The sequence below is a fragment of the Aythya marila genome, assembly GCF_965140915.1.
Source record: "Aythya marila genome assembly, chromosome: 2".
Taxonomy (NCBI): domain Eukaryota; kingdom Metazoa; phylum Chordata; class Aves; order Anseriformes; family Anatidae; genus Aythya; species Aythya marila.
The window spans coordinates 60002564-60030546 of NC_139043.1; the positions used below are offsets into that span (position 1 = coordinate 60002564).

Below are 27983 nucleotides of genomic sequence, written 5' to 3' on the forward strand. Positions count from 1 at the left end.
ATCACAACATAAAGCAGGACATGTCACAATACAAATCTCCCTTTGTTTCATTCTGATATTGATTTTGATTCTTATACAGTGGGGGAAAAAAAAAAAAAAAAAAAAAGACTTCACATGAACAAACATCAAACCATTTCCATTACAAAATAGTATTCCTACTGAAACCCACAAATTATGACATTTAATTTTATTCTGCTTTTGCCCCTCTTCATCATTAATTTTTTATTTAGTTGTCATTTTAATGTAACTTCTGTCACTGAACTCATCAGAAACAATTTTTGTAACTAGCAAAATGTTATTTTGATAGTACTAGTGGTAGAACTAGTGCTAATGGTAGTTGCAAAGAAAAGTCAGAAAACACAGCAGTAATGAAAAAAACATGAATATACTGAATACGCAGTTATCAAAGAATAAGAAGCCATCGTGCTGATCTTCCCATACTCTGACCATCTCTCCAAAAAGAGGGACCAAAGATGATGGACATAACAGAAGAAAGAGCTTTGCAAGGAAAATGAATTAAAACAAAGAAGAACCCAGAAGTGTCAGAAAGAACAAAACCTAGGAAGACAACACAACAAGGAAAACCAAGTGCTACATAGGATATTAAAGAGAAAAATGATCCACAGGAGAATGGCAACTGTTACTATGAGCTTCCTACAGCTACCTCTGCCTTTGGATATTTTTAAAACATTTATTAACCTGACAGCAGGAAACTTTATACAGCTTGCCCCTTGACAGGGTGCCAGCTTGGTATAAGCACTTGCTATCTCTTTGTTTAGCATAAGGAAATCAAGAGAGGTGTTAAGTGGTGCCATGTGCACATTTGGGCAAATATAACTTCTCCTTGTCTGCCTCTCATGCATATTTCCATGGAGAACTTGCTTAATCATATGAAGTCCAACAGAAACATCCAATTCTCTTTCCTTCTCTCTCTCTTTTTTTTTTTTTTCCCCCTGTGTGTGTATATGTGTGTGTGTGTGTGTGTGTTTGCTTCCTTTTTAATGTGCAAGTGTCTGATCTATTATTAATGTCAAAACACAAACCTGCAAGGATCTCAATCAAAGAAGGTAACAGTTCTTTCACAAATTACCTGTTTACTGCCTGGTAGCCAGCAAGTTCCCCTTTGAAACAGCCAGCCATTTATGCTGCTTTTAAACAAGTTTGTTTGTTGCTGTTATTTTTATGGCTTCAAAGACATGGAGAAGAAAGATTAACTAATTAAAAATGAACTATTTTTCATTCAGTCATACAAATTACATACTCGAATTTCATTTTTTCTCCTTCCCTCTCTAATGTTAGTTATTCTGTATATAAATGCAGATAATAAGGCTTCAAGCGTCATTTAAGAAACACATAACATACACTTAGCTAAAAAAAATTTAGCAAAGACGTAATTAGAGAACAAACAGAATTGTCTTTAAAATACACCATTAACTTTCTCCACACTCAAAATAGTTGTTGTTTTTTTGCTTGTTATCTTTTTTTTTTCTTCCTTTCTTCACTTTTCTTGTTTTTAAATAGGCTTTGTTTGTCACAGTTAAGGCACAGTGATGAGGCTGATTTATTTCCATAAAAGCAAGGGAATTTACAAGCGAGGCTGTATTATTTGTTCTTCATCAGCCCAATTTTCCTTTCACTACTGGCTATGGGAGTAGGAGCCAAGTCTCTCCCCCAAGTCAGCATGTCAGTGCTAACACTATCCCTGCCTGAACTCCCTGCAGTACCTAGCCACAGCAGGGATGCTGAGCTATGGATGGATTTTCTATCTTGCCATCACATCCTTCTTTGTGTTTAAATAGTCACAACATCTTCTTAGGTTCCAATGGGCATTTTCTCCCCATTCACTAGTGCATCCCCCACTGACTCAGGTAAGAAACCCACCAAGGAATCAGACACTAACACTAGTTAGAGTAGTTGCTCAAGTCCCTAACTGTTGGCAAACTTCCATTTAGAAATGCTCACATGTACAAAACTACTCAAAATGCTTAAAAATACATATCAAATGTATCCTTCAGAAATAACAAAATCCATCACATTGTCAGATTCTTTGAAAACTTGTTATTAAGACACTAGTACATTTTAGAAAATGGATTTACAAGCCTGTATTGTGACCTGATCCTGTAAGCATGCCATCCATTAACATCCTCACTGACAACACCTCATAATAAAACAGCACTCCTAATCCACAGATTATGGGCTTTAATAAAGGTATCACAGATTCAGGCACCAGTAGGGTTGGTCCTACGGCCCTTACCGATTGCATAGGTAACTGAGAACATCCCAAAACAAAGCATCCAGAAGGTGGAAATTACTGCAGAGTTACTGAATAAAATTATGTGAAGAGACAGGTGTCTTTTGTTGTAAACTAGACATATTTCAAACATTTGCTGTGCCTAAAAAGAAGGCTTGACTGTAATGTTGAGACAACCGGGGCTGTGAACTTCCCTAGAACAACAGAAATATTCACTAGATGCTCAAGCTGCAGCAAGAGTAACAAACACACTGCTTACTTTCACTGAAATGACCAAACCTTATCAAAATGTTTCTGAATGGCTGAGACCTTATAAGCCTTTGAAATTTGAGGGTACAGCCAAAACGCTAAGAATCATCCTTAAATACAGTGATGAACAGAAAGCTCTTCATCTGAGGGCCTCTTTCCCCCCACAGGCTAGATGTGCTGTTAATGACTATAATGTGAGCTTCCTCTCAGCAACCTGGCAGTGACCTCTGCTCTGACCTGCGGAGACCACTGTCTCCAGAGGTAAAAGACAATTTAGTCCTTTATCCTTTGTAACCGAAATGATGCCAGCGCCATAAATTCTAATCAAGGCAACTCTCATTTAAAAATAATAAAACTGGATAGTATATGTTTCCTTAAAGAGCAATATAAGGCATCTACTAGCAAAATACGATCAGCTGCAAACAACTTCTACGCTGTTCTGCCACAGCACGTGTATCTGCCTCTATAGAAAGATGCACGCAGTTCTGGGATGCGGGTAACAACCCTGAAAAGGAAAACAAAATAGCAAAACCAACCCAGGGCTTTGAAAACAAACCCTTGTTTACAGAAATGTGTGCGGATTTGTTTAACTCACATTAACTCACTATTTCAAACATACATAGCATTATAAAAAAAAAAAAGCAGAAATCTGGTGGGGAACCAAATGAAACCACAGTTTTTAGTTCCAGCACAGGAAACCTAAGATTTAATTTCAGTGGAACAAAACTTTGCCAGCTAATAAAGGTTAGCAGTAAATATTTTTTTCTATATATATATATATATTTTTTTTTTTTTCTCTCCTGCAGTCTTTAAATAGGAAATGTTTCTACTCCACAATTATATGTTTGGTCTTGTACTCTCTGTGGTACCTACAGCTTTTTTTTTTTTTTTTTTTTTAGTTTGATAGGTTTGATGCATAGGACTACAGGCTCAATCTCAAAGAGCAACTTCTTATAAATTACCAAAATTATCAGCATCTTAGCTTTACCTTTGCTATCATCTAACTATGTCACAAGTTACCTTTGATTAAGGATTCATTAGGATTTGATCCAAACTCATAAAAGCCAACCTCAGTCCACAGGTACTTCTCATGCTTGGACTAGGCACTTTTCCTGGGATTTTTACTGTACAGAGAATTTTATGCAAAACATATGCCTAGTGGCTATACCAAATTTTGAATCTCAACAGTTATAATGTTACACAACTAAACATTTTATTTTTCTTGATTTTTTTTATAACAATACTTGGCATCTTATTCTAAACTTCTTTTGAAGATATTTTTAAAAAGCCATCTAATTTAGTTATCAAATCCTGATGTGTTTATTCAAGCAAAGGTACAACTTAACATTAACAAAAGCTTCTTCTAATAAAAAAGAGAGAAAATTGGCCCATGTTACTGTTTTGAAAAATATTGCAGAGTAAGACAAGTTGATCTGAAAATGATACCACCAGGCATGTCAGACAGCCAGCCTCAATTTCTGGGTTTCTAATTGCTTCATGTGACTAAAATGGGAGATACTGCTTCACAACTATTTTAACCAGTAAATAACATACCACAAGATCGCTAGTAAAGCAACTTGCCTCATGCTGCTCAGCAAAACTGGGATTTCTGCAACTGGAATTCTACACCTGCACAAACTCCACACTTCAATATGCTACTTCTGAACTAATATGTTCATATTCTCAGATAATATGTCTGTATATTCTCAATAATATGTTTATATTAGCTCAGAATAGAGTCCTTTCCCAATATTTTGCACTTCAGAAAGTGCAAAAAATTACTCTCGTCTTGTTTCACGTTATTTCAGTATCAGAAATTTTTTGCTTTTTTTTTACACTCAGATGCCCAAAAAGCCCACTTGTAAAAAAGCACAGGATGAGCTTTACAGATGAGACACCCCCTCCCCACTCAAACTAAAAAAGTAATATTAAAAGAAATTTAAAAAAAAACACCACAACATAAAGCAAAGCAAGGAAACAAGCAAACGCAACCCCTCTAACCACGGCTGCCCCTGTCACCACTCTCAGGGAGCAGTGCACTGTAGTGGCAAAGCGCCATATTCCCAGACACCTGTACACCAGTTTCAGGTGGGAGCTACTTCAAATTATCAGAAACTTATCCCGGCTGGGGCTGGTATTTGGGACCCAAAGAGCTGCAGCATGCACCTTCTCTGTCACTGGCAGCAGAGCACCCATAAGAGAAACAAAAGTTTACCGTGCATCTTCCGGAGTCAAAAATAAGTATAATTAAGTGTAGCCTGGCCCTTCCCTTGCCTGCAGCAGGGGGGTGTTGTTGAAGAGGTGCCATTTGTTTGATTAATTGTGCTATCTGCTACCAAAACAAAAAATAAACACTCAGTGTTTCTATGGTATGCAGTGAAATACTAAAACAATGACGCTTAAGGAAAAGGAGGTGGATTTTAGGAAAAGGTACAGGTGAGCAATGCAGGTCTTTGCAGAAATAAACCCATCTGTCAAAAGAAGGCTAAGCAGAATGCATCCGATGAGAAAGAAGAAAGCTCTTTGCATCTAATCATTCAATTCTGTTCATCTATATGAAAATAAGACTTGTGAAATATTGCTAACATCAACAAAACATAAGACACTCAAATGTTGGCCATTCATTCCAACTAAATCAGTACATGATATTCGCAAATTTTTCAAAAAATGTGAAAGCAACAGTGTAGGAAAACTTTGTTCTTTATGGACCTGTCTCCTCCCCTTGACTTTTTAAAATGCTCCTCCCTCTCCTGCTTAATAAATTTTGGGGAAAATTTTCACACAGCGTATATTACATGCTAAAACACATGAAAGAAAGAGGAGAAAAATGTCAATCTCTATGCCATCATATGCCAAAAAAGTCCACAAATAAATATAATTTCAGAGACTGCAAAGAAAGCCCCTAAGTATGCATTCCTAACATACTATTCATAACATTAAACAAAGAGAAACAGCTATAGAATAACCTTCCATATTTATGCACCAAAGCTTTAAGCAAAACTACATTTTAAATGTTTACTGCAAAATTATCTTAAAGGGACACATTCATGAAATAAAAGCTAAGTATCTCTTCTAAATAAATTTGCTTCATTTAATCCTCAAACGTATCAAAATAGCATCACTGTCCCTTCCTTTATGTTCTCAAAGCTACTAAAATTAACTGGTAAAGGCTGCTGCTAAAACATCTGTAACAGAACCTAGATAAACTGCAAATAAGTTCGTACTGAGTCACTTGAACTATTTCACCTACTTTTGTTTACTTGGTAACATCTTTTTTGCAGTACAAAATCATGCTAGCAAACATCTTACACTCACCAGTACAATCAACACAATATACTCATTTGTATTTTTTTTTCATTAGTGTTTTTAGGTACCAACTATATTTACAATTCAGAAGGAGATAAGATATTGTTGCACATCATTTCTATATCCCAAGCAGCAACTCTAATGAAAGTATCTGTTCAATCTCACTGCTGAGCATCCAAATAACAATGGCTCAAAAAATACCCTGCCTTTTATTACAATACTTGCCTGATCTAAAACCAGACATTTCAGTACCCGCAAATTAAAAGTCCATTTTTGTTTGTTACCTTGCAATATTTAATAGATGTACCCTATATATTTGATCAAATAAAAAATGTAAACACAGCTAAATATATTTATACCAATATATACAAGTAATAGCTTTCTGAATTTTAGCTATTAAAATTATTTTCTGGATTAAATGGACTAAAACAATAGTTATATGGTGTTTGAACATACAAACTGATAAAGGAAATTATGTTTTCCATGGAAACAAAGATTACTAAGGGTGTGCTTAAAAATGGATGTGATATTTAATAATGGTTATTACTGTAATTCAGAAATTAAATTTTAGATCTATTATTATTTTCCCTTATCTGTAGCAAAGTTACTTAGTAAAACATTTTGTGCTTTTTCTTCTTGTAAGGGGTAAGGAACATTTTTTTAAAAAAGAAAATTGCATGTATTCTTTTGTTTTAAAAATCCTGCAGCTCCTACCGTAGCTGGAAAACTGAAATCTGAACACTACTACAGATTTCCTTACAGATTATGAAATCGAAACTTGCGTCTTAGAAAATGGGCTCTCTCTGTGCCTTAAAGCTGCATTCTCACTAAACAAGATCTTTCTTCCTTCAACTTCCATCTACAGAGTCGTGGAAAAAATAAGGAGTTGCTCTGTTTCTATTAAGGTTTATCTTAAGTCACAAACGGAAATAATTAAAAGGAACCCCTTCAGGAGAGCAGTTGCTCTAAACCCAAAATGTCACTATGTACCATACAGTACTACTCCAGCTCAGACATCTATCAACATCTATCACTCAAGCACGCGCCTCAACAACTCTGCTCCCTTTTCTGATTAGAGATCAGAGTTGCTTGAGTTGGCTTACAGGGTGTCATCCATTTGAATGACAGATGTCTGTGTTGGAGTGCCACTCTTACTGCTTTTGTTTTGATTGTGAAAGGTTACACTTTCATCTGGAATAATTTAGGCTACTTAAAAATTAAACAGATAATTTCTTTTTGGCACATGCTTTAGAAGAAATATTTTATTTCTAATTTAAATTTTAAAAACATTAGCTCCACATGCACTACCCTTGGTAGCCTTTGTTTACTCTCAGTACAGAGAGTGTTTTCTATGGGAATGTTTCAGCTCTCTTCACCCAGCTTTATCTTTACCATTTAAAATGGTAACTCCTCAGTTTAGTCCAGGCTCAGAAAAGGCTGATAGTATATCAGACACTCACATCAGCACTTAATGCAATAAATGTTAATGAACCACTCAAAAAAAATAATAATAACTGGAAAAAAAAAAATGATTCCCCGCTCTATTTTTTACACTAGAGACCACAGATCAAAGGAAAACATAAAATGTCTGCAACTTGCATTAAATAAGTTCATTGTTGACAAAAGTTTTCAGAATGTGACACTGTCATTCCAGTAGCCAGTTGCAATGGGAGCACAGGGCTGTACGCCTGCACGCTCCAAGCTACTCCTTGGTACTTACAAGAAAATTGAGTGAACAAAAAAAAAAAAAAAAAAAAGGAAGGAAAAAAGAACGGGGGGGAGATTGCTCTTCCGGACAACATGGTAGCAGTGAAATGAAATACCTAGACAGACTTACCGAAGAGCTTGCTGGGAGTGTCCTCGCTGTCATTTGATTCCACAGGCGCAAGCAGGGGCTCATTCAGCTCGTTGTCTGAAGTAGCTGCCTTGTCCTCACCTCTCAACTCTGCATTCATTTCACTCCGCAGTGACAGCAAGGGCTTACTGACTTGTCCAGCTATCATTGGATCCTAGGATGGGGGAAAAAAAGAGTCAGGGAAAAAAAAAAAAAGTGGCAGCTTTGGTGTGCGTATACTCTCTCTTCCACTCCCTCTCCCTCACACACACACATACACTCTCTCTCTCTCTCTCTCTCTCTCTCTCTCTCTTATCTCTGGCTGCTCCTGCTGTTATTGCTGGCTGCAGTCAAGTGAAGAGCTATTACAGATCCAATGAGTTTTCCATTACTCCCCACCCTATTAAAGCTCAACTAGCATGTGAGAGATTCAGGATGCTTTGGAGAAAAACTTCTATGAAAGCAACATAACCAACACAGCTTTAACTGTGGGATGTGCTTTTTTGTGTGTACGTTTTTACACCTCGCTCTGCCCTTAACGTAGTAAGAAACAAAATTCCTGTATGCTCCAATGCCACAGAAGAGGAGCACCCTGTGAGCACTCCACAGTGATTTAAAGAGGCATCCTCTGCTGTACAACATTAACACAACCAAATACACAATATCTATTCTTCAAGTTTCTATTAAAATTCACAGCAACAAATAGCCATTTCATTACATACATTCAAGAGAGACACAGATTTTTTCTAATTATTCTTGTCTTTGGGATGCTATGCTCCCAAAGTCAATAAACACACACAAGCACATATTTTTGTTTTGAAAATAAAAAACACAAACTATTTTTTTTAAAAGATAAAATCAGGGAAGATACTTACACAAACAGTTTGCAATTATTCTTGTGTTTGGGACATTATATCCCCATAAAACCTTACATATATATATTTAAAATGTTTCTTGACGAATTGGATCTGTTTTATCTTCTGCTCACTGAGGACATTTGGGGGTCAAGCATTATTTCCAAGCACACACTATCCTCCTGTTTGCAAACTAACAGGTATAATATCATGACAGCAGGGAAACCAGAGCCCAAAAAAATTAAAAAAAGAAAAGAACAAGTGACCTTGTTGCACTCTCTGGCAGCTATTTATTGCAAAGTTCATGCTTAAATGGTTCTTATGCAGAGAACAGGTGACCAGCGAGCAAGTAGGTTGGTTAGCATGTTCCCTCTGTCCCGTCACCACATTGGTCGATGTTTGCCTATGGGTTTTTTAATGTATTCATGTCTGAAAAGTGAATTTGATATGACACATGATAATCTATGAAAATGTTAATCAATACAAATAGTTTAAGCTGTCATCAAATGCACTTCTTTAGTCAATACTCATATCGCTGAAAACAATGTCACTGTCACCAGGGCTTAATTTGCACAGCACTTAAATATTGGACTCTGTGCATCAATGCACTCCTCTTCAAATACTGTAGGTAAACACATTTTCTCCCTATTTAAGGCTGAAGCACTCAGCACGCATTTAGCTGAGCCGAATCCTCCCTTTTGAATACCTTGATAGGTCCACTGGAGGGCAAAATTAATACTTAATTGAATCTCACAGTCATCAAAATAATCAATACTTTTTTATTATTTATTCTTTACAGTCTGTTGACTGTTTCAAACCTCTGAGGGAATGGTGGAAAGGATTCATGGCTTTGAAACACTGTCATTTAACAAGGTAATTTTCAGTGGGGCATTAGGGGTTGTGAAACATATAATAAAACAAAAATGGTGGCTTATAATAGGAAGAAAGAAAAGAATTATATTTCTGCCATCTAACAAAACAGGATAAATAAAAAAGCAAGTGCAGGGAGAGGGAGAAAGGAGGGGGAAGAGGGAGAGAAAGACTGGCTTTTGAAGGGTTTTATCATATCAAGAGCAGAGCTGAGCTTTCATAATGCTGACATTTCTCATCCTGACAATCCTAAACAAGTGGAAAGGATGAGATCGCAGATATCATCTTTCATCACATTCCCCAGCTTAAGAACCAACATGACAGCTTCTCTCCCCTTTACACTGTTAATTACTAAATAAAATACTGCTCTCTGTCAGCATTAGATTATTGCAGATAGCAACCACAAACATTACTCCATTGTTTTGTTTTGCCTTTTTTTTTTAAACCAATGATACCTACCTTGAACTCTTCAGAAAATAAATTGGGCTTGTGTCTACATATTGTAAATATATGAAACATAATCAATTTAATCAATGTGGTCAATCCATGTTATTGTCAGGCTAAATTGCTAGTGATTTATTAACATTTCATTTACTGTATTTATTAGCCAGCAACAATCTGAACATTGCTTAGATGATTCTAGGAAGGAAAGAGAATTTAACAGATTTCTTTTGCAAATGCTATAAAAACCCCTCTGACTTGTTTTGCCTCATATTCATAGTACATTATTGACAAAGTCATTTACTGAGGCAGGATTTTTGTTGTTGTTGTTGTTTTGCTTTCATATACTATATAATGCACTTTAGCAGATTTTCCAGCTAAAGGTCACTGTGAACACAATATTGTTTCTAAGTCTGGGCTGATGCCCTCAGCTTCAGCCATTCAAAACTAATAGCAAGCGTGCTTCCATAGCCAACATGAATCAGGATAAAATTTGACCCTTTTCAGGAAAGTATTTTGGGGAGGGAACTAATCCCATCCACAAACTACACAGCTAATCTGAGGACTACCAGCAATTTAATGGAGATGCCACATCAGCAGGATTCTAGATTAAATTCTCAGCTGCCAAATTTTGAAGTTGAATACATGAAAAATGGGATGAAGAATAATGTACAAAATGTGACAGCACTGGGAGAAACCTCACCCCTTAGATATTAGTGGATTCAGAGCAACTTCAACAGGGCTAGGATTTTACCTGTTATGCACATCAATAATTCGGCCTCATCTGGAGCACTTTGTTCATTTCTGGTTAGCCCAGCTAAGAAATACATCAGAAAGATGTGCAGGAAAAAACGATAAAGAGATTGAAAGGATTGGGAATGTTTACCTGACAAAACTGAATAAGAACAAGTATGATCAAAGTATACAAAATAAGAAACATCAGGGAGAAAATGCAGATCAGGAACTATTCACCCTATCTCATCTGAGAAGAAAAAGGGCCTCCACTGAATGGAAAAGCTGGAGTATCAAATAATAATTAAGATACTTTTCCAAACAATTAGTAGTGAAAACGTGTGGAACTCAACATTTCAGAATATCCCTCAGACCTGCACTACAAGCATCTCCACAGACCCTTGCTTGACTTGCAGCCTCTTGCAGCAAATTCAGAACAGCTTTACAAATGCAGAGCAAAGGATTGTAAAAACTGAAATGTAAATTGCTGCCCCCTCACCCAAACTGTACCAGCACCTGTAGTTAACCTCCAGGGTAGCTCTGTGTCAGATGGTAAGTGAATGACAACTTTCTCTATAAGCAGACAGATTAGGTACTGTCTAAGTTTCTAGCCTACATGAAGACTAAATAAATCACTGAAATGATGGGTTGAGAGAGTTTGTTTCTTTCAAAAACATACTTTTTAAAAAATTTGACAGTTTTTACTCCAGGTTGTCTCTAGACCTTCAGTTGCTTTGAGGACTTAAGAATATGTTTCTTTTACGGCAGATTACACATGATTAAAAACTTATTTTTACAAACAATGCAATTCAAATTCCAGCACATGGCCAGTGGACTGGTCTGGGAAATTACCCAGGAACAAGATGGGATTTTTCTGTTTTCCTAATGGCTTCTCTCTCTCTCAAAAAAAAAAAAAAAAAAAAAAAAAAAGTCCCCAGCACCCCCAAGATCTGCAGTAGTTGGTATGAATCTGTCACAGTGGCCAGCTACTGGCCCAGCAGCCTTCTTCTTCTCCATCCAGCGAGGACCCCAGGGTGTCAGAGGATGAGCCAAGTCCAAGAATTGCATGTGCACCTCTCGCAGATAATCCCATCAAGATCTGTTCTCCTCCCTGCCCTGGATGTGCTTGCTTTTTGGAAGGTGAGAAAGATCAGGTTATACTTTGCAGCGCAACACAGCAACTTCTGTTGATCAACACCCACACAAAACTTTTAGCTATTCATAAATAAAATTGAAAAGTTTAGGAATATATATATATATATTAAAAAAAAAAAAAAAAAAAAAAAAAAAGCAAGACAAACTTTGTGAAAAGGGTTTATCTGCTTTAAGTGGAAGGCAAGGGTACATAAAAAGGATATAATACTATGGTATTTCAGATGGGTTTATAACCACAAGAGCAAAGCTCTTGTTCTAGAACTGAGGAATTGCAATCCCCTTATTCAAAATATACCTGTAAATATGACGCATGTAGTGACAAATTTTACACGCATCTCTTGCAGATACTCATATAGCTTGTCATCAATTTCTTGTCCAGCTAACACCGGTATTACCAGACTTGCCTGTTTTCTATGAGCTTTTGCTGACAGTTCTGTGCGGAGAGTGGTCCTCCCTGCTGTGTCTCTCCCTAAAGGGCGGCTCATAGCTTCTCTAAGTCAGCTCGCAATAGCTGCTTGCACCTCTGCTCAGCTCCACCGCTCCCAGACTTGACTTCTACAAGCTGTTGGGCTTAATTTGCCAGTAAAAAACAGGTGGATTTGCAAATGCAAATTACAGCTCTGGTTACATGCCCTCTTTCAAAAGCCAAAACCTTTGGTTTCTTTTCTGCAGCACTGTACAAAATACAGAAGAACATTTATCACTGTGTTAAAAGCTTTGTCTCTGCTCTTTAAGGGTAAAGGTGCAGTTTCTAGCAAAACTATTTAGTAATCAAAGACAGCTTTTACAGGAAACTATATGGTTTTCGTGTGAAACATGCCCTAGGCAGAGATCTAAAAAGGGGAGTACAAACTACTTTTATCCTTAACATAGGATTTGCGTGATGATATGGCTTTATAAAGGCTTCATGCACTGGTTTAGCCATTGGGCTAAATTTTGTACTCACTGCACCATAAACATTCCTGGTCTGAATTTAATTACATTGTTTCAATAAAAAAAGTAAGATCCTTTGTTTTCCTTCTTTTTATTTTTACTTTAGTTTGAAATCACTTCATTTCTGTCTTAAACATACTTTAAAGTAATTTCCTGATATTTTTTTCCCCCTGAAAATATGAAATAAATTACGCCCTCCTCCAGGATACTGATCACGCACAGAATTCTGTTAGAGAGTGCATTTTTGAGCAATCACTCCAATTATGTTACCAATAAATAAAAGTTCAATGTTCAGATATTCTAATGATTACACCAAAGATTTTGATATTTTAGATTTCTTTTTAATCAAGACAGAGCACATCATAGCCTTAAAGTTATTTTAGTATATAACTTGCGGCTTTTGAGTGAAGAATACATTAAAAATCTCTACTGGGAAAGGATTAGTTTTATTTGTATCAAATACCAGTGAAATTTAGGAATGTGTTATCCTTTGGTCCTCTTACGAACTGGTCCTCCTTCCTCTGTCTTATTGCTTTTAGAGGCATTCAATATTATTATTATTATTTTTTTTAATAAAGATTTCTAAACAGACAATTTTGATTCTTCCTTCTTTAAACCTTGTATCTGCTGTCACTAATGTGCCAATATTTCTATCCCAATCAATCCATAGTGTAGCTTATGCAAACTTCTTTGAATCATCCTTCAGACCCCTGCTAGCCTCTGACCATTGCTACCTGCTGGTTGTCATTGCCCCAGAAAAGTGAGAGAAAAGCTTATTTTCTTCACAGCCACCTCTACCACCATCCTTAGATGGATGTTTCTATAAGTAAAACAAACAAGGCTGCTGATATGCGATCATTGATCTCCCTTCACTGCTTTAATCTCGTACTTCTGTTTACTGCATTACATATTTAGTTATATTACCTGTATTACTCATATTTTCTTACTACTATCTTCAGTATTGCCTCTCCTTCCTCTTACAGCAAGAAGCTAATATATCCCCAGGTCTTCTCACTCAATATAAATATCATCACCTGAAACAGTCTCCACTTTTCTTCAGCTAGAACTATATTTATCTCCTCATGAAAATCTCTGCAGTGGAAAAGATAGTTCTGTTTTTCTCTGTTTTCTCAGTGCTACTTTGACTTTGGACATCGTATTTCTGCAGTGATACTCATCTTCATATCTAATGGCCAGGTTGCGGTTAAAAAGAAGTATTCTCTAGTTTGAAACAACATTGTAAGAAGTTAGCAGTGTGCAATTATACCCATATAAAGTGTAGTATTACTAATATAACAATTTAATTTAGAAAGTTAGGGAGACTATCACTGCTCGCAGTGCTTTCATTTAAATGTTCTTTTCTGGTTAGTCAGTGATGTTATGTTGGTCTCCTTTGTTTATATTCTTAATTTTAGGTCCTTTAGAAGTTGAAAAGGTTAGTGCTGCTTAACGTAACAACTTCTGACAGAAAATGTTTTTCTGAAATTCATGGAGGGTTTAGTTGTAGTTTTAGCAATCTTTTTATTTTTATTTTTTAACTACATTTTTTATGCAGCAACATCCTTCAAATTACTATGTCTTGAGGTTTCAATACAATGACATGGTTTTAAAAAACACAAAACTACCTCACTAGACATACTTTTGACCATCCTGAACCATTTGTTTTCCCTAATGAAAAAGTTTCACAGGTTTCTTGCACCTATTGACAGAAAGCTGAAAGGTTCACAAGGCAAGTCCTCATCAATTTGTTGGTCAGGTTGCTCTGCAACACTAACAGGAGGCTGCAGAATGGAAACATACACATGACAACCACACAGTAATAAATGACTGGGTCACAATTTTATTTTATTGGGTTTATTGCTATAAGCACATTCCTAGCAGCTTCATATAGCAAGTCAAGCTGTGCACTTCAAACATGCAAAAAAATTAAAGGATGCTGTTTTTACCATATACAAGAGGAGCAAATGTGTCAGTTGCATCTGTGGTCCAAATAAAGCAATCTGGAACCAACCAGGAAAAAAAAAAAAAGACATGAATCCATCCAGCCATTGCATTTTTCCTGACCAACATGACATTTAGGAATCACTAATGCAAGAGTACCAACAGCACAGATGTTTTACTCTAAACAATGCTTTTGCTCATAGAGGTGACCTTACTACTGCTGATCCAGTTATTAATCTGATTAAAGATTCCTTCCACTCCTCCTGTTGCAAACCATTTCATCCTTATAATTTTCTGCTACACACACAGAATAGCTACGTAGCTGTTATCTATTAATTCTAGGTTAACCAGAGTCCAGCCTCTGCAATATTCCAATGATTTCCCTTATTAAATGACATGCTGCTCATTAAAAAGGAGCTTGCTCATCTATGGACATATTTCAAAGGTTTGTATGCATCCAGAGGTCAAGAGCCAGAGAAGCTGCTATTCTGAAAGGCTACCATGGTCCTCAAAACACAAGATGGACAACAGCACACAACCATTAGGAGAAATAAGTCTTGAGAACAGTGAGAGAAAGGAACCTTCTAGCTCAAGGTTCTCGCAACCATCTAAAAGCAGATGATTTTTGAGAGACCAGAAGAGCAAGCTCTATAGATCATGACAGGACACAGGTGGAACAGGCAGTAACTTCCCACCCCCACCACCCCCTGGGGCCAGTATGGAGAAATCAGCCCTCATGAGACTTTCCCCCCTACTACTCTTCTGCCATCTGATCTTCCAAAAAGAGTGGATCATATAAGAGAGCAATTAAATTCAAAATTAGAAGACAGCCCCTATCTGGAGCAAGACTTTGACAGTTTTGTCATAGAAATAGTGGACTGTTTCCTCTGCTCTGTTGGTTCTATTCAGCAGGGATCTGTGTCAAACAAAAAAAAAGTCATCCAAAAAATTCTAAGTCTATAATAGCTAAGATTTTCTAGAATTTGCATACTGGGTCAACTTACCAGAGAACTTGAGAAAATTTTCAATGCAAAGCAGAAGACATTGTCTTCCATTAAAAAAAAAAAAAAAAAAAAAAAAAAAAAGTATTAAAACATTTCTGCAAAGGTATTCATCATTCCTAGGGGAAAAAATACCATTCCAATCTAATGTAATAAACATATTGTAGCTGTCTAGAGGATTTCATATAAAAACAAAAAATTCTCATTTTCTGTAAAAATGATTTCACATTAGGTTGTTTTAGTCTCCACAACAACCACATAAAGGACACAATTCTACTTGCCAAATCATCTTCATACAAGTGCTCTTTCACCAGCCTGCCTGTTTGATAACCTGTTGTTGTTTATATTAACTTGACTTCTATTTTGAGGGAGCCTTGAGCACAAGTTTTTTTTTTTAAATCCCTTCCTCTCTCCAGCCAATCTTGTGACATTAAAAGCTCCATCCAGCAACTACATCATTCCTTCATCAAAATAATCCTTCTGCTTTCTAGAAGGAAGAAACAGGCCATTACAGCCCCCGAAACTATGAAATGCACGACACTTCATGGAGTGCTGGTAGTCATGGGTTGCGGTTGTTTTTATGTTTGTTTATTTTAGTTAAAACATTGCTTCCTGAGATTGCCACCATAAAGCATCCAAGTGGCATGAGTTTGGCATAAACAGAATTTAAGTATAGCATTTTGTATGTATCTATTTGGCATGTTTTGGCTACGATGTGCACACTAGAAAGACAGTGAGAAATACCAGGGCAAGAATTCAGTTAAAATAACTTTTAAAAAACAGCATGTCCATAACCACACCCAAACTGAAGATAACTTTTGAATGTTGATAACAAGAGAGAAACTTGACTAGGCAACCTAGAAGGGGCTCACAGCAACTGAAAGAAACTTACTAGTTAAAGGAAAACTTTGTTTTACCTAACATTTCAGGATTTCCAAGTTGTAAAACAAAGGAACCAGTAACTTGAATTTTGGGGGAAAAAAAAAATCATAGCATGGGTTATGGTGCTGAACGCTGCGTTCATACATAACATGTATTTTATGTATTTATTTTATGTATTATGTGATTAGCAAGGTTGTCAGCAGAGCTCTTGATCCTCTTCGTGCTACTTGCTTTAATACAGCACACTTGAATTCTAGGGACAAGTATGGGAAATGACATTGCTTGGCCTGCATCAGAATCAGAGTAGCCAGGGGGATTAGGGAAGTGATGGACCCCTTGGTGTGGCACTGGTGAGGCCACACCTCAGCCACTCTGATCACTTTTGGGCCCGCTGCTCCAAGAATATTGAGTTGCCCAAGAGTGTACAGAGAAGAGCAATGAGGCTGGTGAAGGTACATAAAAATAAGGGTTGTGAGGAGAGACCTCATCAGTCTCTACAACTACCTGACAGGAGGTTGCAGAGAGGAACACGGTGATCTTTTTTCTTGGGTAAGAAGTGGCAGGACTTGAAGAAGTGATGTTGTGCCAGAGGAAGTTTAGGCTGGACATTAGGAAGAACTTCTTCAAGCAGAGGATTGTAGAGTATCTGAACAGGATGCCAAGGGAAGGGGCTGAGTCCCCATCCCTGGAGTCATTTAAGAGAAATGTGGTCATGACACTAAGGAGCATGGACCTGTGATGTGTGATGGGACTCAGCAGGTCAGGTTGATGACTGGACGTGGTGATCTTTAAGGTCTTTTCCAACCTAGATGATTCTGATTTCTACTGGGACTGTACCTTAGTGGTAGGGACCTGAACTGCCCTCTATTTCCTTTCATCTTATCTAGACAGAATTAAATAGCAAAAATGCCCATATATTGAAGAAACTGAAACCTTCACCAGAACTGAGCCTCACAAACGAAAATACTCTCTTCTTTTTCCAGCTACCAGAAGACACACTGCAGTAGAATGTGTAGCTATCAGGTTAAGAGCAAGAATGCCAAATCATTTTTCTTATGGTTCTCCTACATTGAGCTCATCTGACAACAAAGCCTGCTGTTATAAATGCTAAACATACTTAATAATACCACAAATGTTGCAGATCAATAATGTTAGGCTTTTTATATTTTCTAAGCCTTTCCCACTGATAAATGAGTGCAATTTTTCGTAATCATCACAGAGAAGCTTTTGGGTTACTTTTCCTCATACCAGGTCTTCATCAACACCTGGGTACCACATATTTGTTTTCGCAGTGTAAATCTCAACATATTAATTTCTAAGTGAATATATTCCAACTTCAGTATGCCCTTAACCGTCACACAGCTTCACAGTCCATCCTGAAGAAATCTGCATAAGGATGTGTTTCTTCAAGATGAAGTCCAAAGATAGTCTCACTTTTTGTCAAAGGCTTTCATCTGCTGGAAGTTGCAGGTATACTTAAATTCCCAACATTTCATTTGTTAGTACTACGGTAGGATATGTCACACACCACATCCAGTAGCACTATTATGTGTCAGGCATATAGGAAGATATCACTTCAGAGCAGCGTAACAGCACTTTTCCTGTTTAATGCTTTACAATGGGAAATCAGCGTAACATTTACTGATCATTTTAGCAGCAATTACAGTAAGTGGATTATCAATACACAATGAATGAAGCATTTCTCAGACCTGCTAGTATTTTCCTACATGGACAATTCAATTCTTTATTAGATACTGCTCAATTTGTTTGTTTTGTTGGGTTGTTTTCTTTGTGTGTGTGTATTTTCTTGTTTGTTTTTGTTTGATTTAAAAAAGGTTGCCACAATTACTTGTCATTGGCTTCCTCTCACTTTTTAAGGAAACTGCTTTTAAGAAATATTTTATGGTAGATAATCTGATAACAGTTAAAAAACAACAGAACAACATGCAGATACAGTAACACCTTCTGTTGCTTGCTCATTTGCAAACTGGTGAACACACTAGGATGCTTGATTTCACCCTTAAAGAGTAACTATCACCACCCTCCTTAGAGAGCACAGTCAAAAATACTGTTGATTCCTTCTGCTTCAACAGCAGAAAATTTTGTGAAGATCGTGCTATTGTCATATATACGTGTGCACTTACATACAGATATTGATCAATTTTATATACACAAAACATACGCATTTATACATATTTATGAACACATATATAGGTGCGTACAAATGGTCCTAAGACTCCTGCCAGTGAAACCATTTGGACTGTTGCCATCAGCTTCAACAGGCACAACAGACTCAGTTCCCTGCATGAAGAATCACCAAGATCTAGGGAAAGGTCATGATATTTTTGTCATTGAAATCAATAACAGAACATCAATAAGTAGTTCTAAAAGTAGTTTAGCTGTTTCAAAAATGTAGGTCAACATAAGCAATCTCATAATGCCATTGGTCTTAAGTTGCTCTTCAACATGCTTCAATCTTTGTGTATTATTTCTAAAGAGTAATAAATGTACTTTTTGAACATTGTTTGAAATAACCCTGCAAATTATGCCATGTCTCCAGTAAATTTATTTTCAAAATATAGGATTACATGAAGTGTGCACTATACATGCACAAATAGGAAGGACATTAGGAAATGTGTGTGGAAACAAGCAAACCTTGAATGAATATAGAAATGGCCACTAATAGCTTCTGAATGTTTTAAAAAGTTACAAAACAAAATGCAGAATAGAGATTTGATCACAATCTCACATTATTTTTTCATTACAAACTGTCTTCATACATCATTCTAAATTGAAACTAGTTTTGCGTTTGGCATATATAAGTTTAAAGAATCATTTGGTTACATTTTTGCTTTTTACTTTTAAGAAAAAAGCAAATTACTATGCCCACATATATAATTAGTTTTTTGTTGTTGTTGTTGTTTTTGAATCAGGAAGGTATCACAGAATCACAGAATTTCTAGGTTGGAAGAGACCTCAAGATCATCGAGTCCAACCTCTGACCTAACGCTAACAGTCCCCACTAAACCATATCCCTAAGCTCTACATCTAAATGTCTTTTAAAGACTTCCAGGGATGGTGACTCCACCACTTCCCTGGGCAGCCTGTTCCAATGCCTAACAACCCTTTCGATAAAGAAGTTCTTCCTAACATCTAACCTAAAACTCCCCTGGTGCAACTTTAGCCCATTCCCCCTCGTCCTGTCACCAGGCACGTGGGAGAACAGGCCAACCCCCACCTCGCTACAGCCTCCTTTGAGGTACCTATAGAGAGCTATAAAGGTCACCCCTGAGCCTCCTCTTCTCCAGGCTGAACAAGCCCAGCTCCCTCAGCTGCTCCTCGTAGGACTTGTTCTCCAGGCCCCTCACCAGCTTCGTCGCCCTTCTCTGCACCCGCTCAAGCACCTCCATGTCCTTCTTGTAGCGAGGGGCCCAAAACTGAACACAGTATTCGAGGTGCGGCCTCACCAGAGCTGAGTACAGGGGGATGATCACCTCCCTAGCCCTGCTGGTCACACTGTTTCTGATACAAGCCAGGATGCTGTTGGCCTTCTTGGCCACCTGAGCACACTGCTGGCTCATATTCAGACGACTATCCACCATCACTCCCAGGTCCTTCTCTGCCTGGCAGCTCTCCAACCATTCCTCTCCCAGCCTGTAGCTCTGCTTGGGGTTATTGCGCCCCAGGTGCAGGACCCGGCACTTGGCCTTGTTGAACTTCATGCAGTTGACCTCAGCCCATCGGTGCAGCCTATCCAGATCCTCCTGCAGAGCTTTCCTACCCTCAAGCAGATCGACACACGCACCTAACTTGGTGTCATCTGCGAACTTACTGAGGGTGCACTCGATGCCCTCGTCCAGATCATCGATGAAGATATTAAAGAGGACCGGCCCCAGCACCAAGCCCTGGGGGACGCCACTAGTGACTGGCCTCCAACTGGACTTGACTCCATTCACCACGACTCTTTGGGCCCGGCTATCCAGCCAGTTTCTAACCCAACGAAGCGTGCGTGTATGTATAGTTACAGTTTGTAAACACAAAGGCAAAGAGCCACTTGAGTTTCCTCCAGCAAGCCTGAGTGTACCAGTACAGCTGTGAGAGCATATCAGTATTCCTTCTTCCACTCCACCTTCTTCCTCCCTGTTACCCATCTTTCAATGAAAAAAACAGCCTTTTTTGTTGTTGTTGTGGGCAAAAGTTTGCCCCCTGGTGATTAGAATTAGAGGACCAACATCTCAGGTACACACTCTTACTACTAAGCCTCTAAGCACTGCTGTCCCACTCACCTCACGTCTATTCTGTTTAATTGTTTTGCAAAGAGCAGTGACTGGTAAGCATCCCTATAAAAATATGTAAGTTAATTTTAAAACCCTGTCCCTACAGAGCCTCTACTTATCTCTCTCTTGATCTCTGCTTTTCTAGGACTTAACTTTGCCAAAACACTGGTGTATTATCAGCACAGTTTTAGTCCCAAAGCCAAAACACAACACCATATGGGCTGCCATAAAGAACGTTAACTCGAGCCAGATGGACCCACTGCAATGAGTCAGATCTAAAAGCAGGGAAACTGAGTGGAGCATTCACATAACCAAGAATTTCCTTGATTTCCCTTTTCTCACAGCCAGACAGCTCTGTTACACTCACAAGCCTGATCATCGCAGCTCATGTGCTTCCTCTGGAAGCCAAATGCTGGCTTGTTTCTATCACCTGAACTCAGTATATCACATGGGCCTGAAGAGTGCTGAGCTCTTGGCAAATTGAAAGCAAAACCAAAGAGACTTAGGCAAGGACCAAGTAAAAGCTGTGACATTTGGGGTGAGTAAAACCATTGACTTAAACCACCCCATTTGTTGGTTTTGTTGTTGGGTTGGTTTTTTGTTGTTGTTTTTTCATTTTAGACCAAACTTTTTTTTCATAGATTTAAATTAACTTTTCAATTTACTTTCACCAACACTTTTTTCATCTATTACTTCTTGTGTTATATAAATATTTCTCGGCATTATAATAGCTAAGTGCTTAATCATGGTCTTTGATCTCTGTGTTTCCATGCAGGCTAGATTGTCCTCAGAATTTACGGGGACATTAAAATGTTCTCTTTGGCCATAAAATCAAGTTGGTGGGCAATTACTTCAATATGACACCTTATAGAAGCTTACCATCATGTCTTCACTTTAAACATTGTAAGTCAATGAAATTATATTGCAGCCATTGACAACACATACAATTTTGCCTGTTTGATATCCCATTACTGCAATAGCAGCCACAATAGTTTTGGAGAAAGCTCTTTTTTTCCATGAGAACGTGCTACAAGTAAGGCTTATTTGTAGGGAGCACAATAACACTACTTAAGTGACTATCACAAAGTCTTTGCCAGATTCCAAGATAAAGTACAAGAGTAATGCACTCACTTGTTTTACTAATAATTCTGTATATAGACAAGACCAGAAGCTCCAGTGCAGAATCAAATTGTTCACACAATTGATTCATCTGTGCAGTCAAAGTAACAAAAGCATTATTCTCAGACCAGACACTTAGCTTAGGATCAACACAACTGACATGGGATCATTTGTGTTATGCTAGAATATGCACATACATCTTCCCTATAAAGTTCCCTATAAAGTATACAAAACTAGCAGAAAACAGGAACTGTAACCTCTACATAAACAGTATTATTTGTCCACTGCTACAAGATCTTCTCTCTTGTGGCTATCTTTCAGTTTCAAATCCTAACATACCCAGCACTGAATTTCTGTTCGGCTCCAAACTACCCCTTCATGCGCGAAGTCTAGAAACTCACAAGCCTTGAAGCTTGAAAGGAATACACAGGAATACACTGGGGGGGGGGGGGGGGGGGGGGGGGGGTATGCTACTTTTAAAGGACTGTGAGGATTAAGCACGGAACATAACTAAGCCCGAGCATTTTATAAAAGGGAAGTTAATAAAATAAGGAGAAAGTCTAACTCCTACAATGACTCCAAAAATTTGTTAAATTTATTATGACAGAGGAACTGAAATACTGAGATGAAAACAAAGACATGTTTATGCTACAGTGAAATCATGGCCTTAGGATACAATAGTCATTTATCTATATCTGAAAGGTATAAACTGGTTCCTCGAGCACGTAACTCCGCACTAAGTATACATACTGGAATCAATGGGATCACTTATATGATCTGATTTTGTGAGACTGAAGCCCAGCAGTGAAGGCAAATTGCTGAAAAGTAACTCCAGAGCTAATTAGGAGGAAAAGGATGAAAATGACATCACAATACATACAATGGGCATTATGAAGGGGAGAGAAAGGGGGCGTGGAGAAAAAGAACATGAAAAGCAAGTGCTTAGATTACAACCTTCTCCTGAAAAAGCATGTAGAAAAAGCTCTTCTGTGATATTTGACATTCAGCTGGATGGACATGGAAATGCACAACACAGAAGTGCACAATCATGCACTGTTATGGCATCTTCTAAGAAAAAACAAAAGTCTATCACCTCAAAATTGCTGTAAGTCAAAGGAATATGTTTTGCACTACTACCCAAAGAAACATTTTAAAACAGCACTGAACTTATAACGTCATTTCTTTTATTTCTTAAAGTCTTTCTCAAGTTTACCCCATTTGCAATCAAGCAGTGGATTCCCTTGCCTTTAAATGCTGCCTCTGCAGACTCAGCCTAGGATCTCACTATCAAAGTGGGTTCCCTGCAGCCTCATATACCATATTAACATCATTAATAAATGATGACCTCAGTAACACCTATTGTAATCCTATTGTCTTCACTAGGGTTCTGCAAATGTAATTTAGCACTTCATTTGAAGGCAATGAGATTGCAAAGGCAGTCTAGAAAGCAAAGCATAGTTTTTAACAGCATCTATGACCATGCACAGCAGAGTACTTCAGTCTTTCAGCTGGTGTCACAGATAAAACACTAGTAAAACCTGACATTGCTTAGTATAATTGTTCTGCATACAACTTTACAGCAATATCATACTTTTAAGAGAATTATAACATGTACAGATGTTATTAAGGAAGCAATCACACATCATGAGTATGACAATTACATAACTTCACTGAAGTCCCATTTTTGGCTCCTTGTACTGCTTCAAATCCCATTGCTTTGGCTGGAAACATTTGTTTTAAAGAGAGGAAAAAAAAAAAAAAAGCAGTATATACTCTGAAGACCAAAGAAAAAACTTACACTAAACTTGGGGAATATTTGTCAGACAATTCCTAGTTGCAGCTCATAGAGATGGAGGAAGTCCATGCTCTCAAATTTTTCACTTATGGTCACTGTGTCTCAGGTTTCTCATAGCTCAAGAAAGCTGATTACTAACCCTGAACATCTTTTATACTGTAAAAATATTTTAAAATGTAGAGCTTAAGTCTGCCAAAAAAAATGAGCTGTGAGTAAATTGTATTATTATTAAGTACTGCTAGTTTGAATGAGAGAAATTCCTACTTTCAACTATTTCTGGACACCATACACTAATTCAGATCAGGTAGTGTAATAACACCAAATTAAAAAAGCAGCCTTGCACAACACTGAACAGTTGCAACAGACAATTAAGATGGAAGAAGGGACACAAAAGCTTGAAAACAACGCAGCTCAAAAGGAAGTTTCCTATAGACCTTCACGTGTGCATGCACACTCCAACCTTGCAGCTTTGTGTCTTGTGCCAAATTTAAAAAGATTGAGGTAAAGGCAAAGCATAGTGGGGAGTGAAGACCAGCCAAATTTACCAGGCATGTGCCTCCCAAGAGAAAGCTGGAGGAGTTCCTACTCATTCACAGTGACCGTACTGCCATCCAGAGGTAGACTGCAGCTCAGAGCTAGCAAAGTCTTGCACTGGCTTGGAGCAAAGACCTCCCTTCAACCCACAAGGCAGTATCAGGAAGGTGGACAACTGATGAGGCAGTTTAGTTCTACAAGGGCTTGAGGTTTTACTGCTCATACCATTGCTAAGCGTGGATCTATTGCAAAATAACCTCCAAGTGGGTTTTTCTAGTTTAATTTGTTAGGAGATTATTAACTCTAACCTGCAGTCTCATTTTTCAGAGCAGCTAAATGCATGCATACAAATCTTTGTTGGGGGAATTATTGTTGGTTTAAAATAATAACAGCGGGGGGGGGGGGGGGTTGGGGGGGGGTTGGAATGACACTTCTATGAAAATGTTGAGCAAAGTCTGAGACTTATTTTTGGAAAGTAATCTGAAGAAACCTGGAGGTCTTGCTGAGTTTCACCAAGAGAACTGGTTGATAGAGAACTTGCTAGGATGTAGTACTGGTGTTCACGTTTCCCTCCAGGCTTCCATATTGAACATTTCAGTTTATAAAGGCAAACGGTGACAGACAAGCTTTCCTTTTGCTTCAGTCAACAGATAGAAGGAATTCAGATACAGCGTGAGAGATCATTTAGACCATAAGAGGAGGCAGGAATATGGCAGGATGAGAGAAGTGACCTGCTTATCTAGTAGTGACTGTGATCCAAAAAAAAAAAAAGATCTATAACATACCTTCATTGGTTGCATCTGGCATTGGTAAGTGAGGAGTGACTAAGTAGCTTATTTAACTAAATGAATACTGAACATTCTTACCTCTTGACCTAGACTGAGAATAAACTGTCATCACAAACATCATTTAGGACTGACATATGCAGTAAGGTATCTTACAGTTTAATATTAAAGACAAAAAAAAAAAAAAAAAGTTAATTTAAATATTTTTCTAGCTTTTTAATAAAGAATTCTGCATACTTTAGATGTTTGGAATTCTTAAAACTGAAATAGTGATTTCAGGTTTAATTTATAATGTAATAGAGGAAGATTTGTCTGATAAAACAAACAGCACAGGTCACAAAGACATTCCTACTCCATTTAGTAGATTAATTTGTAATCACTTATTAAGTAAAATAAAGGCTTGACATGAGATATCTATACTACTACCAATAATGTATAGACTTTTAGCGTAAGAGGTGTATCAGATTACTTGGATAGAAATAGCAAAGGGCATTGAAATAATTACTTGGAATCCAAACAGAATTATACACTATAAAGTCCTTCCTTCAGAAAGAAATCTTTTGTCTCCATACTATCCGCTGCTGATGCCACTGAACACTCTAGAGAGATGGAGAAAGAACTCACTCTGGATGAGGACAATCAATCAAAATCTTCTCTGGAACTAGAACTGCTGTTATAACAGATCAATAAATGCTACTTGTTGATCTACAGCAGCAGAATCATGAAGGCGTCTACTCAAATAAAACCCTACGTATATGTGTATTAACCAGTGTGTTTGTGTATATGCCCATTTAAATATTAATTCTAAATAAACTTCAGAGATTTTTATTATTGTATTCATGCACATACATAATCTGACATTGACCAAAGCACCCCTTACTGCTCTGTTAGCTTGAAATTCTGCAAGAGGGAAAAAAAAAGATAAGTCAAATATTAATGGAAAGTGGGATTTTCCTTGCAATAGCCTCAATAAATATGTCGGTTGGGGGAAAAAATAGGACAAAAATAGAAAGCTTATATCTTCAATATCAAAGAAAAGAATGTTTGTGTCAAATCTGTTGGAGAAATTGCCATGAATGGTTCATCTTTGTGAAAATACGACCCTTGTAATGCTAAGATCAGGGAGACGTAGGATGATAGGTTGAACAAGAGCTATTTGCTAAAAAGGTCTATAGGAAGTTTTCATTTGCATGTCTATTTTCCCAGTATTTTTAAATGGGTAGGACAGGGAAGTGTAGAAAACAGGTTTTCAATGTTGTTCATTAATTAGGATAAAAAGCAAAGTATATTAGTGTGAACATTGAAAAGTCCTTATAAACTGCATTCATTATTTTCAGTATACAATATTTTTCATTTGAATTTATCTCTGTTTCCTTAGTTTTAGATCATCTGTGCTTTTGTTCTCTGTGGCCCATACTCTCCTGCTATTGTATACATATTTCAGCTTTCCTAAAATACTCAGGGAAAAAAAAAAAAAAAAAAAAAAAAAAAAAGTGCAGTGAAATATACAATACCTTTTAAATCAGAGAATTTGAAAAAGACCTTTTTATTAGCCTCATCTGTAAGGTCTGCTCAGGGAAGCATGCACTAATTCAGCACTTAATTCTACACCATTCCTCATGCAGAACATCCAGTTGTCTTTGCTCAGGATTCTGCAAGTAGAATAAATCTTACCATAAATCTCAAAGAAGTTTTTCCATGAGTGAAGACTTGGGAACTTGACCCTGTTGGGGCTGGTTGTAACAGCCAGCAGATCACTGGGGAGTTCAATATGGGCTGCATATGCTTAACTCAAAGAAAGTACATGAAAGGGCAGCAGTCATTGCATCCATACCAAAAACACAAAACTTGACTCCTGGTTGATCATTCATGCCAGGCCTGCTGCCCCAAGACAGACACCTCAACATTCAGTGGAAAAAAAAAAGTGCCACATATACTTCCGTTCAACTAAACTTGCACATGGCATATTTTATCACCTTCCTATGTCTGCAGCAGAAGGTAAGGAAAGAAATACTGATAACCAAGCTGCGTGCAGAAAAAGCTTTACAGATATTGAGGTATTTTTTTCTCCTTTTCTGTATCCCTTCCTGATTTTAGGTTTCACGGAAAATCTGGTGGCTCATTGTTCTATTGTTTGAGTTTTATATAATCTACCTGCAATTGCTTACTCTTTCCATTATCTCCCAGAGACCTGCTTTACAATGGAATGTGGTAACTGCAGTGGGCTTTCATTGCCAAAATCTTTATACATGAAAGTTTACTAATATATTTCCTTCTATACTTCATCAAAAAGGCTTAGCTAGAAAATGTTTAATAACTTAAGAATGTAACAGTAAGGACCATCAGGAGAGAATGTTGAGGTGGAGGATGTTTTTCTTTTTAATGAGAATAATATACACTGAAGTGTTCTTACTCAGGGCATAGATGCAAACACAAATAAATCATTTCAGGTGAGCATAAATTCTGCTTGAATTGTAAATGACCCTGCTAACAGAAATTAGATTGAGGCAGAAGCTTAAGTTCTCATCTGTACACCTACTTTTCTTTGGGGCATTTTTCAGACTAGCAAACAAATTTAGACTTGAGTTGTACAAAAGCTATGATTCTGCTGTGTGCACTCTGCCCACAAATCTTCAATTACTGTATTTAAGATGTTTAAGTGAAAAAGACTGTTGAGGCCTTGGCTTGTTTCCTTATTTTGGGATTGCTCTGTACCTGTGGTGAAGGAATAATTTGATTTTGTTTAGTGTCATCAAAAAAGCCATTTTTAGGAACAGACTGAAAAATACAGGGGGCTGGGTTTGCTGCTTCCCTCTCTCCTCCCTCATAGCCTCTGGTGGACATTTACTTATACAATGATGTAGGATAAACAATCCTTCAGACTCGATATTTAAATTTGTGAAATGGTAGCTCTGAAAACGCAGGATGCAGTCTATAGACAGAGCATTATTGGGGTGTGTTAGTTGTTTTCTTTTTACTTTTTTAAGAATAACCAATCAGATCATTTAAATGCCAGATTTAAGT

General features: G+C 37.5%; 1 protein-coding gene across 1 annotated transcript in view; it reads right to left on the reverse strand.

The window, feature by feature from the left end:
• POU6F2 (POU class 6 homeobox 2) overlaps positions 1 to 27983 on the reverse strand; it is a gene marked incomplete at its 3' end in the record, with an annotated part of 316938 nt that overhangs the window by 250723 nt on the left and 38232 nt on the right. The window contains exon 2 of the mRNA XM_082752801.1: positions 7644 to 7815. Within this exon, the coding sequence (XP_082608927.1) occupies positions 7644 to 7815 (172 nt within the window). The remainder of the gene's footprint in view (positions 1 to 7643; positions 7816 to 27983) is intronic.